This window comes from Lampetra fluviatilis, chromosome 28 (assembly GCF_964198595.1).
Source record: "Lampetra fluviatilis chromosome 28, kcLamFluv1.1, whole genome shotgun sequence".
NCBI classification, from domain to species: Eukaryota; Metazoa; Chordata; class Hyperoartia; order Petromyzontiformes; family Petromyzontidae; genus Lampetra; species Lampetra fluviatilis.
The window spans coordinates 10,752,262-10,767,233 of record NC_136302.1 but is presented as its reverse complement, the minus strand read 5'-3'; the positions used below and the strand labels follow the sequence as shown (position 1 = coordinate 10,767,233).

Genomic DNA, 14,972 nt, shown 5'->3' with positions numbered 1-14,972 from the left:
ACCGCGAGTCTTTCACGTAAAAAAACTAACTTATCTCAATTGCTCATTACAATTAGCGATCGTTGCAAACCACAGCACCTAATTTACAATGAGGTCGTTTTAATTACTCGGTTCGTCTGTATATTGACACGCCTCTGCACTGGCAATTGCGTGAGCGGGCATTTGTGCCATCCGTTGATTTTACAACTGATTATGCTCGGAAATATCTGACGCAGAATACAAATTTGCAAATCCGAACCAGACAAAGTGGATCCGTTGGTTGTGGTGCAGGTGAACGCGCAGATGAATGCGTGTGATTGCGCAGATGAGTGCATGTGATTGCGCAGATGAGTGCGTGTGATTGCGCAGATGAGTGCGTGTGATTGCGCAGATGAGTGCGTGTGATTGCGCAGATGAGTGCGTGTGATTGTGCATCCGCCCGCACGCATTTCTGCTTAGGAGGTGATCAGCTCATCACGTGTTTGGTGGCGTGGGATGGCTTCGCCCTCTCTCTACTTAAACCTGACCACGGGCATCTTGGGGCTTGTAACGCCTGCGCTCCCGACTGTGGGAATGTGGGATTAGTCTTTGGCCTCTGTCTGGTCTCCGTGTGTCGCGCTCGCTTTTTTGCGTTCTCGGTTCCCTCGAGTTTCTTCCCCCGTGCTTGAGCAACTGGAGCAGGGCGGGGAGACGAATCTGCTTTTGGAACTCTCGCAGCATGGCGAGGACCGTGATGAATGCTGCTGCGCTTGCGTTGTGGAGGTAATTGTCGGTGCTGGGTTTGAGCCGGAGGGGAGGACGAGGACTTATGCCAGTAGATGTATCCTGGGCTCGGCCACATCCCTACTCGCTCTATTTGGGCATTTTATTTTTTAAGCCTTTAGATTGTAGAAGTATTATATGTATCGGTGTAGGATGGCTCTAGCTAGACGGGACTGTTGTAATCTAGTGGTAGTGCCTTACGCAGATATTTTCCCCCACCCACTAACAGCCAGTGTGCCAACTTTCTGGTAAATATCGATTGGGGGGGGGGGGGGGGGAACTTCAGCCGCGTATTTGCGTTCGTTTCTTTATTGTGAACAGATTGTCTCTAGAATAGTATTATAGCTTCGCTAACAACCTGGCAGGTATGTTCACTTCGCCCCCCCCCCCCCTCTCGGCGATAGACGAGTGCCTCTGCTGTACAGCTTCTGGATGTGGTGCTGGGGGGGTGGGGAGGTGCTTTTTGTTTGAACTGCCACTAAACAAGTCGAGTGGTAACAATTGACTTGGTGGACATGCCCAATACGTGACCCTGAAACCCGTCGGATCGTGCGTCTTGTAGCCGGGTCTCCGTCCCTTGCCCTGTGGCGGTCCACGTCTGACCTGTGCCACCCATGTGGTGGAGCGGTAAAATGCGAGGGAAGTGTCCATGTGACCTGTCTGGCATGAGCTGGTACGTGACCGCGCGTGGTGTGTACTAATAAGAGGACGCAGTGGCTGGCGTGTTGCGCATCCGACTACCCTCGGTTCGATTCCGGCTGGCGGCCAACATCGGTGAGCGCTACGTGAACCAGTCTTGGGCCTCTTCCCCTAGGTTGCCTCTGCTTCCGAATGAGTACCTGTAAACATCGCCACTAGGGAGACAAAGGCGGCCGGGCGTGGTGCTGGCCAACCCACTCCATCGTGTGCCGTGCCGGCCTTCATAGGTGCTGCTCGCTAACGGCACTTGCCCCGACAGCCTAATTCGGGCTTCTGGGAGGAGGGGGGGGGTCTTTGTCTGTAATGAGAGAACTGCCTGTGGTCGCAGCCTCGTGCTGTGGACTTGCAACTTCGCGGCAGCGGAGGAAGTCGGAAGACGTCGCTCCGAGCACGCCAAGCGCAGCAGTGAGTAACACCCGACTCTGCGGCAGAGGGTACCGCGGCGATCAGCGTTCAACTACGCCATACCACCCAGGCGTTTTATTTAAGTTTGCGCGAACGGCATGACGTGAAATCTTTAGTATAAATTGTGCATCTTCATTCAGAATTGTTGCTATATTCGAGGACGTTTATTATTATCATTGTAGCGGCATCCATGGTGTACCTAAACCACTGCACACATCGTTCACGATTTTTTTTTTAAAGTAACTACACCTACGTGTAGGGTCCTGGCCACAGCCCAGCGTGGTGAAGTATGCTCCAATAAACCGTCCCACTCTGTGCGGCGAGTCCATTCCACCCACCCAGTCCGTACGTCCATCCAGCGGCGGATTAACTGGGGCTGTGTGGGTTGTGCGGTGGCTGCGACTTTTGTTGCCGTCTCGAACGAATGGTGCCGTGCGTTTTGTGATTTTATTTTTGTGTTTCTAGTTCCGCGCTGGGATCGCTCTGGCGCGATGGACCCGGACTCCCTCCTCTACTCGTACGGCGTGGGTCTCGCCACCGTCGAATGCAGCAACGCCTCCATGAGGGTGACTTCTTATTCTTCTTGAGTGGCACTTGGCAGTCGATTTGCTGAACTCTGTCCTAATGCAGTGGCTCTTGCTCTAGCTTTTTAAATAGATGCTCCAAAGTGAATTGAACCGATAGTAACGTATTTTCGAGCCACGCTTCCCAGCAGATTTTGCTGAACGCCAGCGATGTAATTGCTCTGTAACGTGAAGATAATACCACAATTTTTTTTTTTACTTTATTGTAAACTTGTGGTGATTTCGACTTGTAACCCACATTCGTTCCTACTCCGAGAACTCCTCGGAAGCTCTCCGAACTACGGACGAGGAACCAGGCGGGCACGCGGTGAGACTGCTAGCAACTGCCCAAGCTCTGCGGTTCTCTAATGTATGTAGTGTCTGCATATGGGAGGAAACTGCAGCACTATGCGAACAACTGTGCTGTTAGCAAGTGTCCAAGGTGGTGGAATTTACATTTTTACCTAAGCGCCTTTATTTCACTTTTTTTAAGGTGACTGTGTCAAGGATGCTTCCAGCCTTCGCTGCTAGCACGGTAACCAAGCCATCCTTGCCAATCCATTGGTTAACACATCGCACACACGTCAATGTAGACTGTGAAATGACTTGTCAGCCCATTTTTTGTTCTGTCTTCTAAACAAAGTACCACTTGCTGCTTGTATAATGGTCCCAAAGTAATCGACCACGTGAAGTTTGTTTTAATTGCAATTTGAAATGTACAGACACTTGATGACCTCGTACCAGCTTTGCTACAGACTCCAGAGAGCTCTGCCCTCTAAAAGAAGCTGCAAGGCGTTCTTTAGGGATCGTGTTTTTTTACATTCAGATGGGTCCTGGGTTCTAACCCTGTCCCTCGGACTACAATTGATACCCTTCCAATATCCCTTTCCCCGTGCACGCACAGCTCCACGACAAGCGGCCCATGTCCTGGTACCTGGACATCGACAACGGCACGGCGCAGTGGAGCGTACCCGTGGCGTATGCGAGCCAGGTCGGCTACACGTTCGAGTCCCAGGAGCTGACCCTGGCGGTGACGGCGCTGTACACGGCCAATGGGGTGTTCTACTCCCAGGTGATCCCATCCTTGCCCTCTCGTGACCTCCGTCTCCAGATACACGGACCAGGCGGTGTCCACGGCTTTTGGGGTTCGCTTGTGGACAGTCCGCTATTTCGCTCAGCCTGGGTCTGCGTAGTTCTTAGTTTTCCTGTTTGTTTAGGTTGAAATGTTGTGCTTTATTAGACACCCCCTTCCCTTCCAACTTTCTAGAAAGCCCGGCTTTGAGGTTTTGCTGAAATATTTTCTTTTGTCGCACAACTGACCTGCATCGAGCATGAGAATGGGATGTGGCGTTGCATGCATTGTCTCCCGCACCAGTAGCCTCTGTACATCCGATTACTTGGCTTCTATAAATGTTCACGTGATAAGCCACTTCGTTGAGCTAAAAATTTGTGGCCAGGTCGCTTCTGAAAGACTCGCTTGGTGTGCTTTACCTGGCAAAATAAAATTTCCTATACTTTGCACAATTTTTGTATTGTTTGGAATCTGACTTGTCCCAACTGGACATCCGAAAAGTAACTTTTATAGCTTCCTCGAATTCCTCCACCAAAAAAAATTCCGATTTCTGGTCGTCGCGTGGGCTCTGCGTGCAGTTGGAGGACACGTCCCTCTACTTCCTGGACCTGCAGCTGCGCTACGGCCCCAGCAGCACGGTCATCTCCTTGCTCACCCCCATGCTGTGCCTGGTGCCAAGTGAGGACCACACTCGCGTGCCTTTATCACATTCCGGGTGATGGTGTTTCAATTGACACGCCGCGGCGATGAAATGGTAGTGTAGTTGCGCGCTGGCTGTTTAGCTGTGCTGCCACCCTCCATGCTACCACTAACGCCTCGCGTAAACCATCCTACGTTTAAGGACTTTGGAGACGACTGGTTGCTTCAGTTTCTCCCCGAGGGTAGCTCAATGGGCCATGCTCTTAATACAAATCTGCATTGGGAGATCCGGATTGATACTGCATCTGGAGCCATAACGCTGACACTGTTGGCATAAAAAACACAAACCCGAACTGGACGAAGTCCTCCAATTGACACCATCTCTACCCCCCCCCCCACCCTTGCACGTCGCTCGTGCTACCGCTCCCTGTCCAGGCTACCTGCAGTGCAACGACACGAACCTGGTGGTGACGGTGCCTCCGCTGCCCGGCCCCCTGACTGCGGTGAAGGTGGGCACCACCCTGGTGTACCCGGGCCTGCCCTCCGTGCCGGGGGTCGAGGTGCGGCTGGAGGGCAGCGGCGGCCGCTGGGGGTTCGTGCTCTCGCTGCAGCGCACGTCACCGCTCCTCAACGTGGAGGTGAGGGAGGAGGTGCCGGAGCGGTGGGCTCGTGTGTGGAGGGGTGGTGGGGGGGGGGAGACTGGACTCGTGCGTGCTAGTGGTTGGTGCACCAGGCTGCCTGCGATTTCATTCCCAGCCATGGCTAATGACGTGGTGAGTCTCTGAACTGGTCCTGGGCCATTCACGTCGGGTTTGCCCTATACTTAATGCCATCTGATGGAAATGATTTTTTCAAATAAACGCTGCACCGTGGAGACGGACGGCTTGGTAAACCGAGCTGGCCAAGTCGGTCGGTCTCCATGTGCTTGCCAACAGCCGATGCTCTCGCAGTCTCAAGCACAGCAGGGGGAGGTGCCCCTCCCGTTGAGGGTACGCGCGACTGTCTGGGGTGCTGGGCTTGTCCTCCTGTGTCTGACCTTCTTTTGCACCATACGTAGTCAACCGTCCTAATCGGCGGTGCCATTGCCTGGTCTCTCCATTTCCCTCCCTGCTGCCCGTGGGTTGCTCCCCCCCCCCACCCACACCGATCGCATGTCCAGCTGTGCTCCATGGGCCAATGGAATGGGGTGCGTCACTTCGCCGACATGACCGTGACGTTCACGCACTCATCTCGGCCGCTCACCTTCCCGCTGCGGCTGCGCTGTCCATGCGTCGCGGTGCAGGACGATGCCGGCGGTGAGTGTGAACCGACCGGTGAGCATCGCTGGGCAGCGTCTTGAGGAATTTGTGTGCAGCCCAGGGGCATGTTGGGTACTCAAGGCCCGGGTGTAGATGGTTTCCCTAGGTAGTCCCTGCTCGTGTTTGTTGAGTGCGTGGCAGTTTGTCGTAATAACTAAAAAAAAGCCTGTTTAGTGGGTGCGTGACAACCAGAATCATAAACTGATTTGACGTTTTCGTTACCTGCAGGCATTACTTTGGATCTTTCGGTAAAGTCGTGTAGAAAGAAACTAAATTAATATCTCTCAAATTTGGCAATCTTTGGAAGAACGTAATCAACCAGGTGAGGTGCTGACTGCAGTGTTGGCCAACTGTTGGATTGCATTTTACTTCCAAGTTCACCTAGGTTTGTTTTCTACCTGACGATTGCTTGTGTTGCAATCGAAACGACGTATTCTATGTAATTTATTTTCTTTCCACGTGACATTTTTACCGAAAGAACCAAAGTAATAAACCCATTGGTTTACCTAGACTGCTGTGGGCAGTATGTTACGTTTTGCTGCTTTGCTTCGGAAACTTTCTGATTTTACGGGATGTTGATGCTGTGCGGCAACCTAGTTCTTGTGGTGATTATAATTGTTCCTGCCAAAATTATCCTTTTTCAAATAACCTTACTTATTCTTTTCACCCAAGTTTTCAATTCGTGCAAACTCTGAACATAGCCTCTTTCCTGAATCCATAAGGGTTGTGCTGATGGGCTTCATTCCTTGAGTCTCCAGTGAGGTTGGGTTTGATTGCTCTACTGCACCACCGGTGTTTTTGTCTAATCAAAGTGGGGACCTCCCCAAAGGTCAACTCGACCCTAAATTAGTACTTATGATGCCTTGTTGGAGAAACGTGTGTAACGACTGAATTATGAGGCACTCGCTCTCCCCAAGCCAATGTGCAGACAAACTAATTGAAAAAGTAGGCGAAACCCTCGTATTAGTAAAAAGCCTCCACGATGATTGGTTGGGAGGACGGTTTGAAGAGATCGGAATAAAAGGTTTAAACGGGAGAAGGGAGTAAACAAGGAGGTCATCTCCACATCTGTCTGCCTGATGAAACTAGTTATTATTACTGTAGAAACGTCTTGTTCTAAATGTTGTGGCTTGCCTCCCTCCAACACGCTGGTGTACTAGTGAAGAGGAGACTTGAGCTGGTCAAGAAGGGTATTTATTCTCGATGCCAGCTCGCACCACACTTCACTCGTCATCCAACGCCCAACCCCCAGCTCTCCGACTCTGTTCCATTTTTAATAACCCTTCCCACCAATCGCCACCACGGGTTTTCCCGTCCTTTAATAATCCTTCTCGATCCGATCGGTGTCTTCCACTCGATCGTTGGATTGTCGTGCTCCTGTGACCCTTCACCCGTGTTTTGTGTGGTATTTTTGTCCCGAACATCCTCTACGCTAGTAACGAATTGCCATAGTCTGTTTACATCACCAGACCGTACCAATTGGCCGTGTCCGGGTGGTGGCTGGTTTAACGACGCGTATGTTTACGCGATCTAACGAACAAAAAACACCTGTGGTATTATGGAAGTCGTGGACCACGCAGGCAAAGGTTGGGGGAGACGAACGGGGGGGGGGGGGGGTGGACTGGCTGTGGTTAAAAACTGCAAGGAAACGTTTGAGGGCAGGAGAGCTTAAAGGGGGAAGAGCAGGAGGGGAAGAAGACGAACAAAGCCCGGGCCTCGTGTTTTGTGGCTGTGTCCAAAGTAAAGATGCTCCTAGTACGTTTAAGTCGTCCGTGTCATTGACGGTGCACTGACCTTGATGAGAGGTGGCATCCTTAACCAAGTACGACCGCCAACAAATCTATGCTGGGGGGTGGTGTGCATGTGACCTTTTCGTGCACGCAGCCGTCTGCAATGGTAGCGTCTTGCTCGCTGTATTCGGGCCCCTGTACGGCCCCCCGCCGGCCATCGTGGTGCTGACTGTTGGGACCGTGTCCCTGCTGGCCTCCACCACCCTGGAGCCCGATCTCTACGGCTACACCATGACCCAGATGCCCAACGGGTCCTCCTACCTCGCCATAACCGCCGACCGCACCGCGCCCGGCGTCCTCGTCCAGGTTTGTGGCACGAAGTGCCCGCACGTGCCATGCTGCCAGCGGTCCTCCACCTGTGTCTCCACTGTGGTGTCGTGGTGGTGGCAACCTCCTGCAGGGGATGGTGTTTTGGGGGTGGGGGAGGAACTTCAAGTGCTCGTCTGTGGATATCCGTGCGCTCCTGCCCTTGCCTGACTTGTAGTGGTTGGTGCACTACACCTACACAACGGCTTCCTGACCCCACTGCTGTTATTGGTGGTGACGATCTGACTTCTACCTCTCCCCAAGGCATCGGTTTTGTTAAAAACAAAATTGTTACAGGCGTGAAATCTTGTCGTGCTTGAGCATCGGTGGTGAATTGCAACACCGCCTTGTGCCATGTCGGCCTTCAGTAGCCCCCACTAATGAAAGCACTTTCCACCAATTGCCTGTCTAGGCTGAGAAACTTTGTATGCAATCGCATCTGTTTTGAACTTGTGTACCTGCGTTTTTTTTTTACATGGCAGTCTCAGGAACCCGGCCGCCGCCTCTACTCGGCGCTGTTCCACACCGTGGTCATTGACGGCTTGGGGCTCCGTCACGACTACACCGTGGAGACGTCCTGCCACATGCCCTACACGCGTGAGTCGGCTCGTGTGTGTGTGCTCTGTAGAGCTGCTATTCTTTCGATCTGCATCTCGCAGTTGGCTCTAATGGTATGAAAAGTTCAGCAGCATTCATACACCGGAGGGACTTTATCCCCGCACGTATTTCAATCTGCACGGTTCATCTTTAAGGCTCGCAAATGCTCTCGGTGGGCGTTGATCTGATTGTACATCAGTGTTAAGTGCCATGTCCTGACGTTTGGTACAGGAGGCGTTGCGGTTGGGCTATTGGCGCGGCCGGGTAGTGTTTCGCTGACGACACGACCGTGTGTGCGCATGCATCAGCATCTGGCGTGGTGTCATGCGGGCCGTCGTGGTTCGCCATCACGCTGCAGCTCGCTGAGGTGCGAGACTTCAGGCTGTTCGTGTCGGGAGTTCCCGTGACGCAGCTGCTCGACCAGGGCTACAGCCTGACCAACTCCACCTCGGAGCTGCGCCTGCAGGTCGACTTCACGGCGCTCGACGTGGTGGTCAAGGTGACTTCTGACATGACCCTCCTTCCCTGCAAACTTCGATGTGTGCCCACCATGGCATCTCCTATAAATAAAGCGGTCAAACGCTTGATCAGCACTCGTCCGCCGGCAATAAATTGCCATCTACTTTTCCATTGCTACTGCCTATCATAGCCTCTGTTCTCTTTTGTCTACCAGGCTAACTTGTCTATTCTTTATTCACGCACGGCAGTTAAAAACACGACCTTTTCAGCTTCCCTTGTGCAGATCGCCTTTCTTCCAATTTTTTTTTGTGTTTACCTTTATTCGACTGACTTTTTTTATCCGTTAACTATGCTTGGTTCGTCCAAACTTAACCTTGTAGCAAATCCTACACGCTTGACTATGTACAAACTAAACATCTCGGCTCTTTTATAATTGTCTTAATCGTCCTGGAATTGACATCACAGACTCTGCCGGACGGCTCGACGGAGCGGTCGCTGCTGCTCACGCTGAGGAACGACCTTGGGGCAGTAGAGGAGTACAACCTGGTGTGCACCACCAACACCGCAGGCGAGTGGCCCCCACGAGGTGTCGCGTCCGGTGTGCTCCAGTGGACGCGCTGAAGCGCCGTGTGCGTGTGCCAAATTGTAGAATGATTTGAAGCGCTTCCCTCCACTTTTGGAAATTGTGATACGTCCTCTTGTGCACCAGCAAGTGGGGGGAAGCAAGCTCTGCTGGCTTTTGCTGAACTAGTTGAGTCGAGGCCGATTCGATCAATGTAAACCTTCCAGCCCACGTGTGCAGTTTCTCATCCTGGTCCTCCCACCGCCTCTGTGCTCTCCGTGGCGGCAGAGTGCTCGACGGACGGGCAGATGACGTTCGAGGTCTACGCGAGCAGCACGCGGCCCCCGCTGGAACTAGCCACCGTGCACGTGCGCGACCCCTCCTGCCTGCCCGTCGAGGTGACGGCCGAAAAGGCCGTGTTCGTCGTCCCGCTGGACGAGTGCGGCACCACTCACGAGGTGGGGGCACGCGGTGTCTGATTACCTGTGCTTCGTTTGCTGTGCCTGATGCGCTCTTTGGCAGATGGTGGGGGAAGTGGCGATCTGTCTCGTACAAACGGCTGTCGTACCAGATTTCGTAGCTAAATTATGGAACCCTAATGATGCAGTAGGATGTTATATTTTTGCCAGCTGCTCTGGACATTGGCTCGCCATTCACTCCCCCTTGTGGTTATAGGATGGCGGCTACAGATGACAATGTTAACCACTCCTTGTGACATTCGGATTGTGCAAGTCATAACTCGTACATGCAGGGCGCGTAACTGCAAGAAGTACAGCAAGTGTTTGACGCGACAGTGCACATGCGATTTTCCAGATGGTGGATGGCAAGCTGGTGTACGAGAACGAGGCCGTGTCTCTGATGCGCGACTCCATCCACGTGATCATCTCCCGCAGCAGCGAGTACAGGTGCCCGCTGCTGCCCTTATTTACACGCTGCGAGAACCACGTGGTGGCAGAAATGCGACTGGACAAACAATGCCTGGTCTACACATTTTGAAAAGTGTTTGGACAGTTTTGGTAGAAGACTCATTTTGACACGCTGGTGTGATGGCCCCTCAACGTCTACACGAGACTGTCGGATAAATAATCTGCGTCAATCCAAGCTATGATGCCACTTTCTGCTCCCCCTCCAGAATGAAGATCACCTGCGAGTTCTCTGGGGACGACTTGCTGATGCTGGGCGTGACTGTTCCCACGCTGTCTCCACCCAGCCCTGCGAACGGCGCCGGCCCCCTGGTCATCGAGCTCACCATGTTCCCTGGTGAGCCCTCTCCACGATCCTCGCCACCACTTCACGCTCTACGTTCATTCTATGGCATCTACACCAGCGCCTAGGTGGTAATGAGGCATGCATCGAGTGACTGCTACGATCACGGCCTTTGTTTCCTGTGCACCATTCCATAGGACAGTCTAGGTACATGGGCAGCTTGTGCTGGTGGGTTATTTGAGAAATCTTGAAAATTTCCAGCTTGTTCTGAACCAATTTTCAGGCGCTCCCCAAGGGTAACTTCCAGCCTAGGCATCGGTTCGAGCAACTACCATAACATGTTGAGGTTGCTGCTTCGTCGGACACTTTCCATGCCGTTTTGATTTTTCCTTTCCCCTCCCAGATGTTGACTACGTCACTCCCTATGTCGCCGCTGACTACCCGCTCGTGCGCTTCCTGAGGGAGCCGCTGTTCGTCCAGGTGATGACCCCCGCCGAAAGGTCTAAATCGTGATGCATTGCATGGAACCAAGCGTACTTGTTACATCTGTTCATGCTGCATTATATGATATCACTCGTGTGAACGATGCATCTTTGCCTATTGATCCATTTCATGGTCTGTTAACATATTTTCTTTGCCTGGCACGGTCACATGACCCACCCAGTGAGCAGCGCAACCTCCTGTTGGAATGGGCACAACTTAAAATAAAATTATGCCGTGGGCATTTATTTACAATGGTCGTATGGTCCTGCATGCAGTTAAAGTTTAATTTCATCTGAAATGTTTTTTTTAAGTGACTAGCACGTTACCAAATGTAATTGAGTTTATGGCATAACTGGTAACCTTGCTGAGCCCCATAAGTGCTCTACACACGGACCCAGAAGGCGCCATTTCAACAATGACTGCAGGAGCCTTGGCCCTCTCTTGACCCGATGAAAGATTTAAATCGTGATGCCTGACATGAAACCCAAAATGCTTGTTTAGAACTGCTAATGCTGCATAATAGGGTATTATATTGCCACTTGTGTCAATACATCCTGCCCTGTTGATCCATTTTTATGGTCTCTTAATGTGTATTTGCTTGGCCACCGTGTCACATGACCCATGCAACAAGCAACGCAACCTCCTGTTAGAATGGGCACAACGTTCTTTTTTTAACATTTCATGCGATGGGAGTTTATTTACGTATATATAGACGCCCTGCATAGACTTTTTCAAGTTTTTAATTTGACCTGAAATGTTTAATTTATCGCAGTGGAAAGTGATTCGGCAGGTTTCCTAAATAGTTTGTCGCAAAAACTGGTAACCTGACTGAGCCCCATGGCCGCTCTCCGCACGAACCCAGAAGGCTGCCATCTCAACGATGGCTGCAGGCGTCTTGGGCCCTCTCTACCCACAATGCAACCGTCTTGCCCCGTGGCTGTGACCTGGCCGCGTGCAGGTGCAGCTACTGGCGCACCCCGACCCCGTGCTGGAGCTGCGTCTCGCCGACTGCTGGGCCACGACTCAGCCCGACCCCAACTCGCTGCCCCAGTGGGACCTGCTCGTGTCCGGGTGCGCCCCCTTGTGAACGCTGGCGGCTACTGCTGCTATACGGCTTGCCATGTGTGCGATTGCTGCTCTCGTACACGATGCGTAGAGTATCGAGAGCATGCGCCTGTTGCTGCTGTGTGATATCTAATACGGAATGTGTCGCCATCTGAACCTGGTACTGGGCCCTCTGCTTTCACCATATGCACTGACCAGTGTGAAAAATATGGGCAGGCAAACATTAATCAATGTCCAACAGGAGGGTTTAATCTGTTGGTGGTTTAAACGACTGATAGCCGCTCAAAATGTATACTCTTAGTTTTTTCGGTAAAGTCACGATGTAGGTAAAAAATGAAATTAAAATTAATAGAAAATCAAATCAAAATCACGACGTTTCGGAGGTAACACACGTCTCCATTATCAGATGGGACTGTCACAGCCAGATTTGCTGCATCAAGTGAGCTCAAAATGTATTATATTCAAAGTGGCATCGTGCTCGCAATACATCCATCGCGTCTTGGTCCCTGTTTTCGATGCCCCACGCGTGTCCCTCTGGCTGAGCGCCTCTCCTCTGGCCGCGGGGCAGGTGCCCGTTCTCCGGCGACAACTACCTGACCACCGTCCACGCCGTGAGCCCCGCCTCGGTGCCGCTGCCCCTGAGGTTCAAGCGCTTCGAGGTGAAGACGTTCGTGTTCGCCGACCCAGCGCCGCTTGGAGCCCTGCGCGATACGGTACGGCCCTTGATGCACGCCACTCCTAACAGTTGTGTGCCCTCCTAACGGGATAGAGGTGGGGCAGCAATGCTTGCAGAGACTTATCCAATATAACTCAACTTTAACATGGAGCTGTGGTTTTTATGGGACTTGCCCTACAGAAAACTGCTCTCACTGAAGGGTTCTCCCGTACCTGTACCCAAGTTGGCACAAGGACCTGTCCCAATTTTGGAACTTCTTGAGTGCAACAGCAGTTGGCTTCCATACTGCTGTAAAATTTATCCCGAAGACCATCTCTTGCAAAGTTGTTACGGTAGTCCTGCATGTGCATCATTTATCCTCCTTGTCGCTCTCAGCTCTACTTCCACTGCAGCGCCACGGTGTGCGACTCCAACTCGGCCGATTTGCCGCAGTGCGGACCGAGCAGCTGCTCCCCGTCGACACGACGCACCCGTGAGTTGCCCTCGGCAGTGAAAACTGTTCACTGCGCCGTACGTAGCCAACCGTGCTAATTGAAGTTTTTGGAAAGGTCGACAAAGTAAACACGAAGCAGTTCTAATGGGAGGAGCTGTGGTACGTCTGCAGATTTTTTTTAAAATACTGAACCCAAAAGGATCTCGGACGGGTGTTGATCCACAAGTGTTTTTGGAGTTTGGTAAATTATCATTACGCATGTGGCTTAAGTGTAACCCCCCCCCCCCCCCCCCCCCCCCCCCCCCCCCCACGTGTGGCTGAATTCCTGCTGCAAGTAACTCTTGCTAGACACGATTTACGTGTCCAAATTATTACTGGGGACCCCAGGGCCAGGTGGTCTCATCTGAATTCAATGTATTAGTTACACCAAAATTAAACCTTCGACATGGATGTATACTAAACATTCGATTAACTTTTTTTTGCCCACCGTGGCTTTTTAGGCAGAGACATCAACCAGGCCGTTGAAAGTGGAAGGACCCACGTTGTCAGCCTGGCTGGACCCATCATTTTCACCGCCGATGCCTCCAAATCCCATCCGTCAGTCTCTGCAGGTGCGTGTCTTGCCTGTGGAATCTTGGTAAGGGCACGGACTAAGTTTACTATAAATGGAAGTGATTTTATTAAACTGACATTGGATTCCATTTCTGGTCTGCTTTTCAAGCTTTGGCACGGTTTGTTCCATCATTGCATGCCCACTTATTTCAGCTCCAACGCTTCTAAACCCTCTATCCCATCGTGGCATTCTCCTTCCTTAATTTTCCCGGGCCCTTTTTCTCCCAGAGTAGGTGTTTATCTATAGGCCGACCTTGTTGTGCAAATAAAGCTTAGCTGGGTTTTAAGCTGTTCAATTGACACGGCACAAATGAACCGTTTATGGTGGGACCCCCAAGGTCCCATCAGCCCCCGGCTCTTGAATAAACTGCGTTGCGACGGCTTGTGTCTGAAGGCGAACGATACGGCAGTATATTCCTCTGACGAGCTCTACACAATGCGCTAATGGGTTTTTGTCTACGGCAATTTTGGCAACGACGGGTGCTTGGTGAAATTTTTTTTTTTATTTCTGGTGGGTTGTGGCGTTTGTGCACAAGACAGTCGCCAAAAATGTAATTACGATTTATATTCCGTTCATTCGACCCCGGGGTCCTGCCATAAGGTGCAAATGTAGACACATTTACTCGGTTGCCTTCTGTATGAATGCATGCATCTCCCCCCTGCCTTGGGCACGCAAATTGTATGCTTGTTTCAAGTTTGACCATTTTCAGTATCCTAAGGTTTGTTTTTTCAGTTTAGAACACTTGTAAAATTTGGACTGCTGCCACCAGATGCCGTGTAAATAGGATTAAATCTCTTCTCTCCCCCCCCCCCCCCCGCATTTAGTACGCCTGCTAAATTTGAAGATGGCTTTTGCTACAAATGGCAAACACCCTACCACCTAAGTCATGCCACTGCGGTGATCTGCATGCAAGGGCATAATTCCTCAGTCTCGTCAAGATCGCTGGTAGGCCAGGTATTAGGGATTCGTAACCATGTGCGGTTGTACTGAATTTGTACCTGGTGCATTTTTGCCACCCCAAAAGGTGGCGTGTGGGTCCCGGGGCTCTTGACTGCCACCTGCTCCGTCCTCGCCGTCTCTATCGCCGTCGTGTTGGTAGCCAAGCTGCTGTGCCGTGGCCGCCAGGGCACGTGGAGGAGGGAGGCCATGTGCGGTTGAACACGATGAACGTGTAGGCACTGCTGTGCGGTGTCTGCTGCTATGCTTGCTAAAAAAAATCCCATGTGCGTTGCATGTTCTTGAATAAATTCTGAAAGTGACGACTATCTTGTGTTATTTTTTTTAACACAAAGCAGTGCTGCTAACATGCCACGCAATGGACACAGATGTTAAGACTGACACTGCTTAGCTGTCGAGCCAGATTCA

General features: G+C 51.7%; 1 protein-coding gene across 1 annotated transcript; it reads left to right on the top strand.

The window, feature by feature from the left end:
• The first annotated feature begins 1,406 nt into the window (after nucleotides 1-1,406).
• Nucleotides 1,407-14,765, top strand: LOC144942667 (zona pellucida sperm-binding protein 2-like). Its single transcript, XM_078869467.1, has 21 exons — nucleotides 1,407-1,414; nucleotides 1,769-1,845; nucleotides 2,311-2,411; nucleotides 2,902-2,943; nucleotides 3,313-3,480; nucleotides 4,059-4,158; nucleotides 4,555-4,757; nucleotides 5,279-5,414; nucleotides 7,302-7,513; nucleotides 7,996-8,110; nucleotides 8,419-8,609; nucleotides 9,035-9,137; nucleotides 9,420-9,589; nucleotides 9,945-10,036; nucleotides 10,264-10,391; nucleotides 10,741-10,817; nucleotides 11,779-11,891; nucleotides 12,454-12,598; nucleotides 12,937-13,037; nucleotides 13,499-13,605; nucleotides 14,632-14,765. The coding sequence occupies exons 1-21, from the start codon at nucleotides 1,407-1,409 to the stop codon at nucleotides 14,763-14,765; spliced, it is 2,523 nt and encodes an 840-aa protein (XP_078725593.1).
• Nucleotides 14,766-14,972: the final 207 nt, after the last annotated feature.

Coding starts and splice junctions, on each gene's coding strand:
- LOC144942667 (XM_078869467.1), top strand. Junction 9,590..9,944: donor AGTGCGGCACCACTCACGAG/GTGGGGGCACGC, acceptor GCGATTTTCCAG/ATGGTGGATGGCAAGCTGGT. Junction 10,037..10,263: donor TCCCGCAGCAGCGAGTACAG/GTGCCCGCTGCT, acceptor CTCCCCCTCCAG/AATGAAGATCACCTGCGAGT.